The sequence below is a fragment of the Heterocephalus glaber genome, unplaced genomic scaffold (assembly GCF_053883595.1).
Source record: "Heterocephalus glaber isolate CG9 unplaced genomic scaffold, H.glaber_assembly_v1.0 deba00001673, whole genome shotgun sequence".
Lineage (NCBI taxonomy): Eukaryota > Metazoa > Chordata > Mammalia > Rodentia > Bathyergidae > Heterocephalus > Heterocephalus glaber.
The window spans coordinates 25,170,918-25,187,744 of record NW_028258410.1 but is presented as its reverse complement, the minus strand read 5'-3'; the positions used below and the strand labels follow the sequence as shown (position 1 = coordinate 25,187,744).

Sequence of the window (16,827 nt, the reverse complement as noted above, 5' to 3'; positions counted from 1 at the left end):
TATGGTCCCAGAACTGAGCAACCAGGTCAGAGACAACTTCCTGTTTGTCTGCTGTATTCCAGCCAGAAGGACAGGAACCGAGATATGTGGCCTTCTCCTTCAGCAGCTAGTCTTGGCACCTTCCACCAGATGGGACGAGGTTCTTCCCCGAGAAGGGTTGTTTCATCTCCTATTCAAGCTGCAGCATCTTTGATTTCTAACTACCTCACCCCAAGTCTTCACATGCCCCATTTTCCCAAGAATTGCTGCTTAGCATGTTCATTTTACTATGCAGGTTGAGCCCATCCCTCATCTTCCAAAAGTAGGACAAATTTAATGGTTCTAACTGCCCCTCCTTTACTTGCCTTTCCTCACAGTTCCTGTTTTAATTACAAAAACAAAACCTAATTTTTAAATTGACCCTTTTTCTTGCTTGATTTTTTTACTGTCTTCCCTTCAAAGTCTGAATAATAATTTTGTTTGTAGACCAAAACTGCTTTTTTATCCACTGGATACAGTTTTCTCTCTACACCTCTGAGCAGATCTATTTCCAGGGCTCGATCAGGCCAAAAACAGGGGTTTGAAGGGCCCTTTTAGCTCTTGGACATGAGTAATTCCATTAGCATTTTGCTACTCTCAACCCAAGGGTGTAATTCATCCTCTAGACACTGAGAGCCTGGCAGTATTTAGAGACAGCAGGTAAGGCTGTTGGCTCCGTAGCCAGCCCCTCTTCTCAGGCTCTGCCCCATGGCCTGTGGTTAGGGCTCACGCCTGTGACTTTCTCCTTACACTTTCTTACAGCTCAGGGCTGCCCCTTCCTCTATAACCACCTGAGAGACTGGGATGGAGGCCAGAGCGAAGGAGGAGTGCCAAAGAGTGACCGACAAGGAAAGGAGGTACAAACCCTGATCTTCTCACCTCACGCCAGGACAACTTTGGAGATCTTTATCCTCCAGATGTAGCCTATGTTTGACTTTAACTGAGATGACATTTTTGCTTAGCTTCTCCCATTCCCTGTTCTACTTCTCTCTCTCTCTCTCTCTCTCTCTCTCTCTCTCTCTCTCTCTCTCTCTCTCTCTCTCTCTCACAGATTTCTTGTGAGAGTTCTTCCTCTATACATCACGTGTCCCCCAGATCCTTGCCTTGGGCTCTGCTTCTAGGGAACCTACCCCTAAGACAAGTCTCCATTCACCTTTATCTGCTCATGGATAAAGTTCATTTTCCTACCATGGCTGAACCCCAATTTTGAGTCCTCTAAATCTCTAAAGTTAGTAACAGCCCACCATGGGCTTCGGAACAAGGTAAAGAGGAACGCGAAATTGGGCCACTGACTGCTCACTGCGGAAAAAGACTGCGTTTAGGGTTTTTGAAATGGGCCTATCCTAACCCCAGAATCAACCGTATTGCCAGCAAATATCAAACTGCTGTACCATAGCACCATATCTAGGCTTTACATGTTAGGTTCTGTTCAGGCCATAAATACATACTGTTTCCTGGTGCTGTATGAATCCACTCAGTCTTTCCTCTGCAAATACAGGGGCTGGTTCTTCAGGTGGGGGTTGGGCTAGGGCTGTACCTTTGAGGGTCTTTATCTGCTGGCCGCCCACGTCCCACTGTTGCCCTCACTGTTAGTTGAGAAAGGACCGGGGAGGCACAAGGTCTCCTGTATTGCACTGGCTGGGGTGGGAGGAGCCGGTGATGGTCTGGGAACACACATCGGCCATCATTGCCTGGGATCCTGGCAACTCACTCCCCATGCACTACATTCTGCTTCTCTTTGGAGGTACCGATCACAATTAAGACTCCACTTCTGTTCACTTCATGTCTGTGTCCACGCTAGACTGGGACCTCATTGAAGACAGGAACTATACCAACTGGGTTCACTATGAAATCTCTAGTTCCTGCCGAGGGGCTCTGCACATAGATGCTCGTGCTCGTTAAACGTGTTTATTACATGAAATAAAAATAGTCATCAACATGAACCCTGCCCCCAATATTTTGCTGTTAACAAAACACTTTAATTTCTGTCATTTGATCCTCACATCAAACAAAGCAGAGAGGCCTTGGAATACTAAGCCTGGCTTGTATTAGCTCACTCATTTCGCTAGATCCAACTGTGAACAATGCAGAATTTGGGGGGAGCCAGTTGTTACATTATTATAACTTGAAATTAGACATGATGTGGGTCTTTACAACCCAGAGCTGGATAAATCAGAGTTCTTGTTGTACAGAGACATTTATCAATAGACCAGTAGCCGAAGGTGTGTTCAAAAATATTTTGTATGTATAGAAATTGAGGTTTTTATTTATCACTATTTTGCTACTTCAGGATAGCAGATTTCTGATATTAAAATGGTAAATGAACCAAAAAATATTTTGTGCATGGACAGATAAAGATCATTGTAAATTTGGTATGAGTTAGTTTCAGGAAGATAGAGAGAGACCCTCCTGTTCTCTGAGCCTCATTGCTCAGTGAGATATTGAGTCCATATGCACTTACTTATTTCAGCAAGTAGTTTTTCAGGGCCAGCTCTGTGCCAGAGATATCCTGCCAGAGGGTATCTGGATAAGCAATTAGTGGTTGGCTGAGATGAAGTGCTCTTCCTGGGAGATCTTCTCAGCAGGCTGCCCCAAGAGGCCTCATCCTTTGCTGCTTAGAACTATGACTAGGTCAGGACCTTGTACCTCCCCACTGTGTGAGGTCTGAGGCTAGTCCTTTTGCCACACATCAAGTATCTGCTGTGATGACAGCCCCTGGTTTTTACCCACTGCCCATGGGCATTTCCATGAGTCATGTAGCTCCCTACCTAAGACAATCTCACAGAGCTTCCATCAGGAACAGGGTCAAATCTGAACCCCAACCTATTCTAGGGTCCTCTTGGGCAAGCCTGGTTCTTCCACACTCTTAACACCAGGATCATGGTGTGACCAGGGAATAATCAGGCTACCCTGGAAAACACATGGATGTTGCCTGTATCTACACATGTCCACTTATGTGTTGAATTTTGTTTAACCTCCACTGCCAAATTCTTACATTGATGTCCTAACTCCCAGTACCTTAGAACATCACTAATTTAGTAATAGGTCTTTACAGATGTCATTAGTTAAGTAAGGATGAAGTCATACTGAAGTAGTGTGGACCTCTATTCCAAGATGATCAGCACCCTTATAAAAACATTTGGACATGGACACACATACGGGGAGAATGCCATGTGAAGATAACGGGGTGGTACTTATACAAACCAAGGAACACCAAAGATCACCAGCAAACCACTAGCAACTAAGACAAATGCAAGGAACAGAGTCTTCCCCACAGTCCTCAGAAGGAACCAAACTGCAGACACCCTGATTTCAGACTGTTAACCTCCAGAACAGTGAAACAATATATTTTTTTTAAGTCTCACAGTTTATAGGACTTTGCTATAGCATCCACAGGAAGGTAATACTGGGGAGCATTGAACTGGATTCTGGGTGATATTATAAAATGATAAGGGTTAGAATCTCACACCAGAGCCCGAGGTGTGCATGTTAAATAAGAGGCACTGGGTTTGGGGTCAAATTAGAATGACCCTGAATGAGTACATAGGGCTGTTCCATGTGGGCACTCTGTGGTTCTATGGGACCAACACAGCGACTAGAGACACTGGCAGTACTTGGCAGCAGCAAGTTGCATCAACACCAGAAAACTGGTCTGGAGTCTGACATGTGCTCATTCTCAGGGGCTGGATGACAAGGAAGGTGACATGATGACAGAGAGGTTGAAGAGCAGGGGAGAGACTGATGACCTAGTTCTGGAACTTCATATGACCTCTCAGCCTGTAAGATTCCCAGTATCAGATTTTCCTCTGTTAAGAGAAATGCTATTTTCAGCAAGTCCACCATGAAGAGATTTGATCAAGGTTGTCAGAAAAGGATGAGAGAGGTCAAATATTGATCTTTGGCCTCATTATTCTTCATTCAAACTCCTTGTGGGCAGCACATGTATATAGATAGCATTTGCCTTTAATTGACCCTGGATGCTCCAAACATAGGGACTGGCATGGAGTAGATACTGACCAAGCTCCCTCTGTCCTATCTTTGCATTCCTCAGGCATGATTATCTGATGTAATGTTGACAGGAGATGACACCCTAAGGGACAGTTGAGTGGCATTCTGGATTATCTGGCTCTCTGCCCTGAACTGGATAACCAGGATGTGAACTCTTGGAGTTCCAATGCTATATGCCAGAGATGACTTCACAGAGCCCTGCCTAGACTTGACCAGCTGGGGATTCATATTCATTCATTCATTGACTCATTCATTCATTCCTATCCTTTCACACATCCACACTTTAGCTGTATATGCAGTCTTTTAAAGGAAGACTGGAACCTAATGATTCATCAAGAGGAGAAACTCGTATGCTAAGGAGAGGCAGGCAGCTTTTCTGCTATAATTCGCTACATGACACTGCCTTTCTCCAGCAGATGAGCAATGCAACTCTGGAGAAGCAGCATGGTGGGCCTATATGCCTCTGAGGACTGTGGACCTGAAATTGCCAGGAAATATAATTTCAGATATTCTCCCTTTGTCCTCATGTATACCTATTGTATATCAGGTCACGTGTTGCAATCCTTAGGTCAGAAAATAGGACCCAGCAAATTAGGAAGATCAACATCCTAGAGGGTGATTTTAGAGACCCACATACCTGGTGGAAAGCAGACTGCTTCCTTTTCCAGAGGTCAGAAACTTCCTTTTCTGGAGGGGGAGCTATGGAGCAGCCTCTTGGTGAAGGAGTTTTTGCATTTTTACTTCCCCTCTCCAGCTGGCTGTTGAAGTGGGTCACTGCAGACTCCAGCTACCCTGATTGCTGTCTGGTGCCCTAATGCTACTCAAATGATGGTGTTCTTCCTTCTACATTATCTGTTTTCTTCTGTGGAATAGTCTGCCAAGGCCTGTGATTTGTGTCACTTTTGCCTGCAGGACATCAATTCTCTTGTCTCACGCAGAGTATTTTGTCTCTTTCCATCCAGTAGCCTGAGTTCTTGAGAGGGACCAAGTTAGGGACATGCCGACCTCTATGACATGTGTGAATTCAGGGTGACTTCTTACCATAGTGAGCCCCAGTGTGTCTGTCTTCTCCTTCCTCCTGAATCTTCTCTTTGGTTTCTACATGTCATGTTGATTTTCTTTAAAGTCGTGTGTTACAAGTCTTGGTGCATGTTTTTCTCAAATAGCTGTAGATTACTCTCTTTGTCTCTCTTTGCCTCTGTCTCTCCTTCTCTGTATCTCCCCCTCCACCCATCTGTGTGTGTTTTCCTCTGTATGACTACATACTTCAACCATTGCTTTGCTACATTTTATTTATGATTATATGTCCATTAATATTTATAATTTTTATATCTTTGTAATGAATCTATGAAACTATATATTCTGTGAATAAATGTAGGGAAGAGAACTCAATTTTGGTACATGTATATAGGGGGCAGTTGCTCTTAAAAATATCAATTCTATAACCAAAAGATAAACCTGATTTCTAACCATTCAACCTTGTAATAGGTTAAATGATAACAAACCATTCATTGATTTTGTTTTTTAAAAAGAGTAATAAACAGAAGCATGTACCAATTGAAAGAGTCAGGCAATTCAATTATAATTAGGAAAACAAAAGCGATGAGCCTGAACGATGCTGCATTCATTTTTGGGGGGTACGTGTTGAAAATGCCAGCTACATAACAAGGCAGTGCTTGTTCTCTCATTATTAAAGGCACCAACACTAATCACCTCATATTTGAAAGCTATGTACCAATTGACTAAATCATAAAACCCAAATGATGGGTCTAATAGACATACTTAAAGACAAACACCCATATAAATATAGATCCAAATGCAATGAAAACACACACCACGACAGTATCCGAGTGAAATTATGTTCGTCACTACACTGGTCAATGAACCAGTCTATCTCTGCCTCCATCTATCCATCCATGCATCCAGCAAATGTTTTGCACTTTTACAGCGTAGGCATGGTGATAGTATTATATACTTAGGGTGTATGGTCTAGATACAAATGGCCAATGAAAATAGTTCTTATTTTTAGACACTGTTGCCTAAACATTCACTGTGTGGCCAGAGGAAGAACTATTCATACTGCTGAAGAACAACTGAAGACAGACAGGTCATGCCAACTTACCTTTCGTAGCCAGACGAACACAGTTGATTTTGGTCTCCTGTGAACAATAAAGAGGAGGCACCGGTTAATTAGTCATTAACTACATGAGATTGCAATATAAAATTTGTATATATTTGTACATATTCATATGTGTACATATGTAGCTTTATTATCATTTAAATTTTGTCCTTTTCATTTTTCCCCATTGGGATTACCTTTTAATTTCATTTCTTTCTTTGTCAGGCTTGGAACATATGCCATTCTGTTCACTTCCTCTTCACTGCCACCTACCACCTCATAAACCTCTTTCCCAGACAGAACTACTTTATAAACTTATCAGATACTTTCAAGTACCCAAAATGTTTAACAGTGACACTTAGTGGGTATGTTGTTGTATGGAATGTGACTTGTTCAGGTATATGAATTAGCAGACAGAACAAGGGCCTCCTTTGGCAACTGTTACAAGCAACAAGGCGTCTGAATGCACAGAAGGCACATTTAGCAAGAGCCCAGTCTAGATAAAACATGTAAAGATCAATCTGCAAAGTTTGTGTTCAAAAAGTCACTTTAGGCCTGACATCTCTAGTGGGCCTCACAGTCATCATGAATAACACTGTGTGCGTGTGTGTGTGTGTGTGTGTGTGTGTGTGTGTGTGAGATTATTGAATCTTTGCTAAACTACCTAGTTATTGTTGGCTGTTGCCCAAGTGAACAGCAGCCATAAATTTGTGTTGTTATTGGGCATGCAGCAGAGTTACAGAAACGTGTGCCTAGGGAGAGGATTATTTTAGCCTACTTCACTGGGATTCATTTCCCAGAGGTCATGGACAAGTTGAAAATTCCAATTGACTAAATTATACCCCCAACAATAGTCTAAATGCGATGTAACAATGAAAGGAAGAGCAAAGAGTATAATGGTGTGAGGCACCAAACCAAAAATCTCTCAGGAATCCAGTGCTTATCATATTGCTGGTTACTCATCAGGAACCATCCTGAAGGCATTTGTGTTAATCAGGATAGAAAAGATTATGCTGCAGTACCAAAACCCAAGAACCTCAGGGGATAAATACAACACAAGTTTATTTTCTAGTCAAACTATACATCCAATGGTTGGGTCTGAGGACTGGGGACGGGGTCCAGAGGATTCACTAATCAATGTAATCCCTTAGAGACCACGAGTGGTATTTCCATTTTAACCAAGGGGAAAGAAGGTGGAAGAGTTAAACTCTGACAACCATATTCTTTGATTCAAAAGGAGCACTTTCACTTCTACTCAAGTTTCATTGGCTAGAACAAGTCACATGATCATACTGAATTTCACTGAGGTGGGGAGATGGAACCTTGCATGCACTCAGAAGTGGAGAAGAAACAGTAGTGCTCACATTGGAGTTTATTTCACCTATGCATACCTCTGAATGCTAGAAATCACCACTTATAGTAAATCCAAGATGACCTCCCATAATTATCCCCAATGGTCTTGATTCCAGTTCCTCAAATTATATAGAAAGTTTGCCCTTGCTTGTGCAGGAATATGTCTGGATATTGAAAGATGGTTCTTCGTTTCACTAATGTTCTACTTTAGCAAGTCCTCATAAGATTAAGAGTTTAAGTCTTTTGAGCTATCCTATCTACTCACCCTGAGATTTCCTCCACTTTATCCCTCTCAGTGGTCAGTGGCTAGAATAGGAAGCAACAATCTATGTGTGGTTTTGTCTATAATGAGTGTCTAGACTCTCATTGTTTTCTATACTTATACTGGGTTTCTAATAACATAGCCAACATTCTAGTCCAAGTGCAGATTCATATTTGATCTCATTCCAACAGGCTATCATTATATTCTCCACCAGATGCAACTTTTTGGAAATATTTTTTCCTCTAATTTCATCAATATAAGTAGAAACCTAGAAAATGCCAATAGCCAGGCACTAGGGTATATAGTAGACTGCTTCATCCAAGTTCACATTTATCTGACCATCAGAATCTTTGAACTGTCTACTCATGCAATCTCTCCCTTGCTTTGGTATTCAGATCTCCTCAATCACTCAAATGGTTATGCCTTGTATTTTTCCATAATAATAGCTTGACAATAGGGTCAAATTCATTTCAGATACTAATCTTCTGTTTACTGCATTTCTCTAATCTCAGCCTAAGAACTCTCTTAAAGAAAGAAGGTTGGGTTGGCATGACTTGTTCTTTAGAACAAGTGTTTTCTTATCTATTTTTATAATGAAAATGTCCCTTGCAAAACAAATAATTGTTTCATTTTATAAAATAGAAAATTCAGAAATGTTAAAAAAGTATGCCAAGTAATGGTTCAAGTATACAAAATATTCATAGGAAATTTGAACTACGCAATTTGTTAATGAAAAAGATTTTTATAAAAGAACATGTACAGAAGATATAAAGAAAGAAAAATGACTGCATATGAATATAAAAATTAAAGAGAACTTCTTAAATATGATGTCCAAAAAGCTTGAGTACAAATAAGTTAACATTTCCAATAATAATAAAAGTGAGCAAATTTTCTTTTTGTTTTTCATGTTTGGAGAGAGTGCAAGTTTTCCAATTCTTGTTGACTTTCATTTCTGTGCCTTGGTTGAAAGAGCCTGAGACGGTTACAGAAACTGTGAACCCTGAAGAACTGAAAAAGACCTGGGTGTAGTGATGCAGCATCTCAGTGACAACTGTCTCTGAGAAACTGTGTAGAATGGTATAGGTGATGGGAGACCAGATATAGTCTAGAAGCTCTACAACTTCATATTATTGGAATGAAATAAGAGTTTGCACATGATATATTAGGAAAGTTGCCAGTTTTGTGCATGATTGTTGAATATAGTAATGGGCACAGGTTTCATGTGGCCAAGACTGCTGGGAGTAATTTGTAAATATAATGATCCCTGGGTATCCAAGGGGCAGGGTTCCAGGACTCCCATGAATAATCAAAATCTGTGGATGCTCAAGTCCCTTAAGTCAGGCCTCCATATCCACAGATTCTGCAACTGCCAATGGAGAAGGTTGACTGTATCTAACTTAAGCATAAAGATATTCAGTTGAATCTGTCTACAACTAAGAATCTATTCATGGCAAATAACTTAAATGTACAAAAAGCATTTTATTCAAAGATTTTGGTTCCAATGTTCTTTGTGTACCAACTCCATACAAGGTGCGTAAACATGTACTGCAAATATCTACCAAAAAAAAAAAAAAAGAAGGGGATCAAAGGATGGGAGAAGCGGAAGGGAGAAAACAGAAAGGGAATGGAAAAAGGAATTAAGATCTGTTATTTACACATACCAACTTCCCACAGGGAATGTAAACATTACATACTACACCCAGGTACTAGTAAATTGAAATAATAAAAAAAACCCAGAAGCAATATGTTTGTCTAACCATATAGGTATTGTAAAAACAAAGTTGTGGTTTGTCTACACAGTGGAATATTTTAAAGCAAAATATGATTGTGATGGTTATGTAATAACATGAAATAGTATGCATAAGAATTATTAAATGAACAAAGCAAATTACTGCTTTTTAACAACTAATGTGTAAATCTAATCATTTAAAAAATAAATCCTGAAGAAAATATACTGAATCTTATTAACTATTTTATCTGTTAAAGTATAACATAAATACATATAAGTATGCTAATCTTCAGTTTAACAAATTTTTCACCAAGTAAACATAACCTTTGTCCAGCACCCAGGTTAAAACATCAACAGCTCTCCTTCATGCTCCTTCTGGTTACTTCCTCCTGACAAAGGTAACCACTAACCTGCTTTCTTTGGAAGTATTCTCTTTAAAATGCAGTTACATTGAAGGGAATCCTGGGTAGCTGCAGTGGTTTATTATATAGTCTTCTCTTACCATTATACCATGTGTGAGAACTTTCTATCTCTTCTTAGAATCATCATCTCCTCTTCAGAGTCATGTACAAAAATACATCATTTCCTGCCACCACCCCTTCCACTCTACACTTTAAAAAACCAGTTGGCTATAAATCTAGAGTGCATGTCTGATTATGATGAAGTCTTCTTGACTCTCACAAACATAATACTGACATGTTCACTCTCTCCTAAGTTACTGGCAACTTGAATTCCATAATTAATTTGTCTTGTTGGTTAGAATTAAGCACAGAATAACAAAGGCCCAAGTCACTCTCTTGGTCTTCTAGTTGATTGAATTGTCAGCAAGCAAATCAGAGATAGGCTGGACATTCAGAATTCTATCATGTGGGAGTCTGGTCAGTGTACTCATGTCCAGAGTCCCCACTTAGATCAATAAGCATAAAATGAGTACTGGTGCTTACATTGTATAAGGCTTCAGAGAAGGAAAAAATGGTGTATTTTCTGTTCTATCTCCACTATGCCCTATTATTAGCTCTGCAATATATCCTGGAATGGTACATACAATTTCATTTTCTCAGCACTTTAACCTTGCTCATGTTATAGTTCCCACTCCAGACTTGAAAATCTGCACCCAGCTATGTCACCTTGGGTAAAACTAAATAATAACTTTGCTTTCGTGTTTCTGTTGAGACTTGCTTTTACTCGAGGTTCTATTTGTGCATGAAAAATTTAGCAAGTCACTGTTCCTCTCTTTGCATTAATTTCCCCATCAATTAAGTGCCAGAAAAAGGGGTAGAGAAGACCATTTTGGTGGAGAAGCCAAGTAATTCTAGAGTTTTTCTCAAACGCTAAATTTTGTCTCAACTACTGGCCATATTTCTGCTTTTCAGTATTCTGTTTTCTTAATTCTTGATACCATTCCATACTCCTTGACTTTATGCAAATAGTTTTCTTTTAAACCTTGCTCAACTTATTTCCAAGAATACCTCATACTTGGACCTACTTATAACTATTTTGGAGTAGGCCAAATCTGACTGATCCAATATTTCTTCCCTCTGTCCTTTAATTATTTACTGAAATTGTAGGATGCCTCTTCAGTTTAAGAGCTTACTGTATAAGTCTCTGAGGTATCAAATGTTTCTGTAGCTGCTGTTTACTATCTAGAAGGAGTATGTCAAATTGTACTAAAACTTGAACAAGAGGCCATATGTACCTGGAAAATACATAACATCCTTATTCTATTGTTCCATTTGATCCCTGATTTAATAGGATGGAAACTTAGCTCTAACCCTACAGTTTTAAATTAATTTTCCCTGTTACTCTACCTTGTGCCTATGTCTTTTCTATGCTAAATTCCTTTAGTTAATATGATGAAATTTAGCACACACCCTGGGGTCTTTTCTTAGTTTTCCCAGTTGCTTTGGTGCATGTCTTAACTTTACTCTAAAACTGAGCAACCCTTATAGTCTACGTAATTCTTTGTTCATTATTTTGTCAACCAATCAACAGATATTTATTGAATGATCATCATGTTTCACACTAAACAGAGAACTGGTATTACAAGGGTGAGGAAAACAGACTCATTCTTTTTCCTCATAGATTATGCAGCCCAGGGACACAAACAAACATTAGATGACTATTCTCACAAATAAATACTTAATTACAAGTTGCGGTAAACTCTAAGAAGGAGAAGTGCTAAGTATTGTACGTGTGCAAAGTAGATCATGTGGGGGAGATGCTCTACGGCCTTGAGAAAACCATTTAACCAGACACCTGGAAGAGAAGTAGGAGTTTGACACATGAAGTGTCAAGGAAGGTTGTCCCAGACTCAGAAGCAGATATTAAAAGGCCCAGAAGTGGGAAAAAGTATGGCTAAATGAAGACACAAAGAAGTCTGGTATGATCATAATAAATTACTTGGGTCATGATGTGAGATGAAGCTAGAGAAACAAGCCCGGTAAAGACTTTTCTACTGTACTGTTTTGGTCTCTGCCTTAAGAACAAGAAGGAGCCATCAAAGAGTTATTTAAGCAGGGAGACTATAAATTTCAGATTTATAATTTTAAAATGTGGAGTCTGTTGTATGGATTTAGTACACAAAACAAACTAGTCGATGGGAAGGTGGTGGTGTAGTCTAGCCTACAGTTGGCAGGGGCTCAGGCAAGGAGAGCTTCTGGATGCATGTCTCAGCTCTGTTCAACCTGGAGCTTTTTCTAATCCCTTAAAGAAGAACTAAGGAAATTCAAAGGAAAAAAAGAAGAGAGTCTTCTTTTCTAAAGAGCACCTACTTAGCATATTTTATGTCTTTCCTCTCTTATAACAAAGCCTTGAGGTGAATAACATCATGCCGGTTTTCTTCCTGATGAGACAGGATTAAATGACATTTCCCAAGATTACCCAGATGGTAATACACACTGAAATGCAAAATAATCTTTAAGCAAGTGGCTTTCTTTTCTGAGGTATCTGTAGGCAAACACCCCTTTTCCATTTGGTTTCTTTCTAGGGTTCCGTGCAGACACCCAAAGACGATAGAGCACAAGTTTATTTTAGGAAACAGTCTAAGCAGTTTATAATATAAAGAAATTCTGTTTTGATTTAATGTAGCACCCTGAGCAATCAGAAGGTCCGAGATGGAAAAGGGAAGCAGATGGCTCTGGAAACTTTGAGAAACTCACGACCCTTGAGACAATGTGGTAAACTCATTTTCCTCTGAGGAAAGCATACAAGGAATGCCTTTTAAAGGATGATGTGTCTGTGCAGCATTAGCGCTTGTGGTCACTAACAATATATGTATTGCTACCTTAGCCCTGGCAATTAGACAAGAGAAAGAAATAAAAGGAATAAAGATAGGAAATGAAGAAATCAAATTGTCATTAATTGCAGATGACATGATACTCTATATAGAAGACCCCAAGAACTCCACCAAAAGTCTTCTAGACTTAATAACCAAATTCAGTCAAGTAGCTGGTTACAAGGTCAACACACAAAAATCAATAGCTTTCCTCTACACGAACAACAGACTCACTGAGACAGAAATAGGGCAAATAATTCTTTTCACAATAGCATCCCAAAAAACTGAAATACCTAGGAATCATCCTAACGAAAGAAATCAAAGACCTCTTCTCTGAAAACTGTAGCCCCTCAACCACTAAGAGAAGGCAAGGTGGAGCTTCAGGCTCTAGAGTAGCTAGCTATGGTGGAATACGGTGCTAGTTGGACAAGTGCTCATCACTGCCTCGTGAGATCTTCCTGGGCAGCATTAGCCTCCACTTCAGGCAATAGCCAGAGCACTGGGTCAGACTGAGTAGAGAAGCTCCCAAGTACTGTACCATGTCAGCCCATCTGAAAAATTCAAAACCAAGCTCATGCTCTGCAATCTCGTTCTTTGACAGGCTCTCTCCCTATATGATGATTCCACTGTCTCAACTCATCTACTCTCTGCTCTCTTCCTTCAGTCTGATTGGTGTCATCGAGGCCAAGGAAGACTTTTACATGGTCAGTTCTAATAGTCACTTCTCTAACTCCATCTTCTTTAATCTCTCATCAACATCAGCTTATAGATAAGTCTTTTCTTGACCCATTTTCTCTCTTGGTCTTTGGGTTATTCTACTTTCCAGGCTTTTCTCCTACTTCTGTGTACTCTTGGTACTGGGGATTGAACTCGGGACCTTGTAGCAGCAGAACCACTGAGCTAAGTCCCCAGCCCCACTCTATACTCTTTATGTTCCTTATGCTTTTGTTTTCTTGGCTTTGTTTGTTTTGATTATGTATTTGTCCTTTGCTTGATCTCCAAACTTTGGTGTGGCCTGTGTCTTAGTTTTATGTTCTTTTTCATCATCTGTATCTTAACTTTCTCAATAAGAGATCACAGTAAGTTAAAAGGCTTTGAATTTTATGAAGTCATCATGCCTCCTAAATACTCATTTCTAACATTAGTATTCCTGAGATTCAGGTTTATATATCTGTGAGTCTACTTTATTCACAATCAAACATATAAACTTCCAAAAGAATTCTTTTTTCTTCTTCACTTCTACTCCAAGCTTTATCCACTACCAGTTTTCTTCATTTAATTAAATGTCAGCATCATCTATTCAGCTGATTAAAATGAACCTCAGGATTTGTTATAGACTCTTCCAAGTCCATCACCTTCCACAACCAAATCAAACATCAATTGGCTCTGGGTAGTTGAAGAAATTGGTAAAGGCTAACATCAAAAATTCTCACATTCTGTTCAGAAATGACACAAGAAAATAAAATCAATCAATTAATCAAAATCCACAACTTCAGCCTAAGAACAGAGAAGTTTCTAAACCTCATAGTTCCTATTGGAAAATAATAACCCCATATGAATGGGGTTCTCTACACAGGCTACTGTGGAGAGCAAAGATATATGGAAAAGACCCATTTGGAAGAAAGACGAGGTAAGCTAACAGAGAATACTTGACAGTTTCCAGAAAGACAAAGTCAATACCTCATGTAAACATGCTAAAAATAATTCCTGGTGAATCAAACCACAAGTTCAGGGAAAAGATTTGAAAGAATACATCATTCAAAGTAGTATTCTTTAGTTGGTATCCCTTTTGAATAAAAATAAAGCAAAAATAAGGGAGAAATACCTTTCAGAAACAGGATACTTAAAGATAAAAAAGCAAAAAGGAACTCTCAGTATCCCTGAGGGGAATAAAGAAAACAAAAACAAAAAGTCAGAACCCAAAGCTACCACCATAAAAAAAATCAGTAAGTTTTTGGACTGAGAATCCTGTAAATAAGCTTAAATTTACAAAATAAAGAGGTCAGTTTCTTCTAAGTGTTCAGACATGTAAGCAAATAGCAAATAGTTGCTTATAATAGTCTCTAATGATATTTTATATTTTGGTGGTATTGATTATAATGTCTTCTTTTTGAAAATCTCTGATTTTATTTAATTGGTTCTTCCCTCTTTTTATACTTGGTTAGTCTACCTAAAATTTCATGTATTCATTTTTATCTTTTAAAAAATTCGTTGTTTTATTGATGCTTTGTATGATTTTTTTAGTTTCGATTTCAGTTATTTCTGCTCTGAACTTTGTTATTTCTTTCCTTCCACTAATTTTGGGTTTGCTTTGTTGTTGCTTTCCCAAGTCCTTGGGATACTGTTTCTTCATTTATTCAAAATGTTTCTTTTTAATACATATACCCATTATAAACTTCCCTCTTACTTCTGATTTCTGATCTCATAAATATTGGAATGCTGTTTTCATTTACATTTGCTTTGAGAAATTTAAAAAAAATTTACTTGCTCAATGATCCATTTTTTTTTAAATGTATGTTGTTTTGTTTACATATATTTTGCATAATTTCTAAAATTTCTTTTAGTCTTGATTTCTAGTTTTATTCCATGGTAGTCAGAAATGATACAAGATATGATTTCAATTTTTTTGCATTTGTTAAGACTTGTTTTGTGAGCTAGTACATTGTCTATTCTACAGAATTTTTCACTTGCTAATGCAAAGAATGTATACTCTGTAGCTATAGGATAAAAAGTTCTGTAAATATTGATTAGGCCTATTTGGTCTATAATATATTTAAATGCTGATGTTTCTTTGTTGATTTTTAAAAAGAAGATTACAGGCTAATATCCTTAATGAACCTAAATACAAAACTTCTCAAAAAATAAAGCCCTAGGAAATCAAGTCCAATAGTTCATCAAAAAGATCATTCACCATGACCAAGTTGGCCTTATTCCAGGGACATAAGTGGAACAACATAAGCAATTCAATAAATGTGATACAGCACAACATCAGAATGAAGGATAAAAATTATATGATCATCTCAGCAGATGTAGAAAAGGCATTTGATAAAATCTAACATCAATTCATAATAAAAGCTCTGAATAAATTTTTATAGAAGGAATATATCTCAAAATAATAATAATAATAATAATGATGATGATGATGTTTATATCTGGCACTCCCACAGCCAACTGAATGATGAAAAGCTGAAAACATTTCTTCTAAGATATATCACAAAACAAGGGTCTCTTCCTTATTCTCATTTCATCTTTCACTGGAAGCTTTATCCAGAGAAATTAGAGCATAGAAAGAAATAAAAGGTATATAAACAGGAGGAGAAAAAGTCAAATTATTCCTGTTTGCAGATTCTACATATAGAAAAACCTAAAGGTTGCACCCAAACACTATTAAAACTGATACAGGAATTAAATAAAGTTACAGGATAGAAAATTTTTTAAAAACACTAGCATTTTAATACACCTTTAACTAACTTAACTGAAAAAGAAATAATAAAAGAAATCTCATTCACCATAGCTATAAAAATCACAAAATACCTACTAATTAATTTAACCAAGGAAATGAAAGATTTCTACAGTGAAAATTACCAAACACTGACAAAATACACTGCAGAAGTTACAAAAAATAGAAAGATCTCCCATGTTAATTATTTGGAAGGACTAATATTGGTAAATGTAAAATATGTCCAAAGTGATTTATATATTCAGTACAATCCCCAACAAAACACCAATGATGTTATTCACAGACCTAGAAAAAAGTCCTACAATTCATATGGAAGCACAAAAGACTCCAAATAGTCAAAGCAATCTTGAACCAAAAAGAACAAAGCTGAAGACATCACAATACCTGATTTCAAACCATACTACAGAGCCATAGTAACCAAACAGTATGATAGAGTGCTATCTTACAAATGACCACAGAAGGCCGTGGAAGAGAATAGAGGTTTTAGAACTAAACCCACTCATCCACAGCCAACTTATTCTCAACAAAGTCACCAAAAACATACCCCGTAGAAAGGACAATCTCCTCCATGAACAATGTTGAGAAAACTGGGTATCTATGTGCA

At 38.3% G+C, this 16,827-nt stretch overlaps 1 protein-coding gene across 18 annotated transcripts in view; it reads right to left on the bottom strand.

Moving 5' to 3' along the window:
* The window catches only part of Ptprt (protein tyrosine phosphatase receptor type T), a 1,083,111-nt gene that overhangs the window by 187,521 nt on the left and 878,763 nt on the right, over positions 1-16,827 (bottom strand). For all 18 annotated transcript variants that reach the window (XM_087197882.1, XM_087197888.1, XM_087197890.1 and 15 more), the window contains exon 13: positions 6,149-6,185. In XM_087197882.1, coding sequence (XP_087054008.1) covers positions 6,149-6,185 — 37 coding nt within the window. The remainder of the gene's footprint in view (positions 1-6,148; positions 6,186-16,827) is intronic.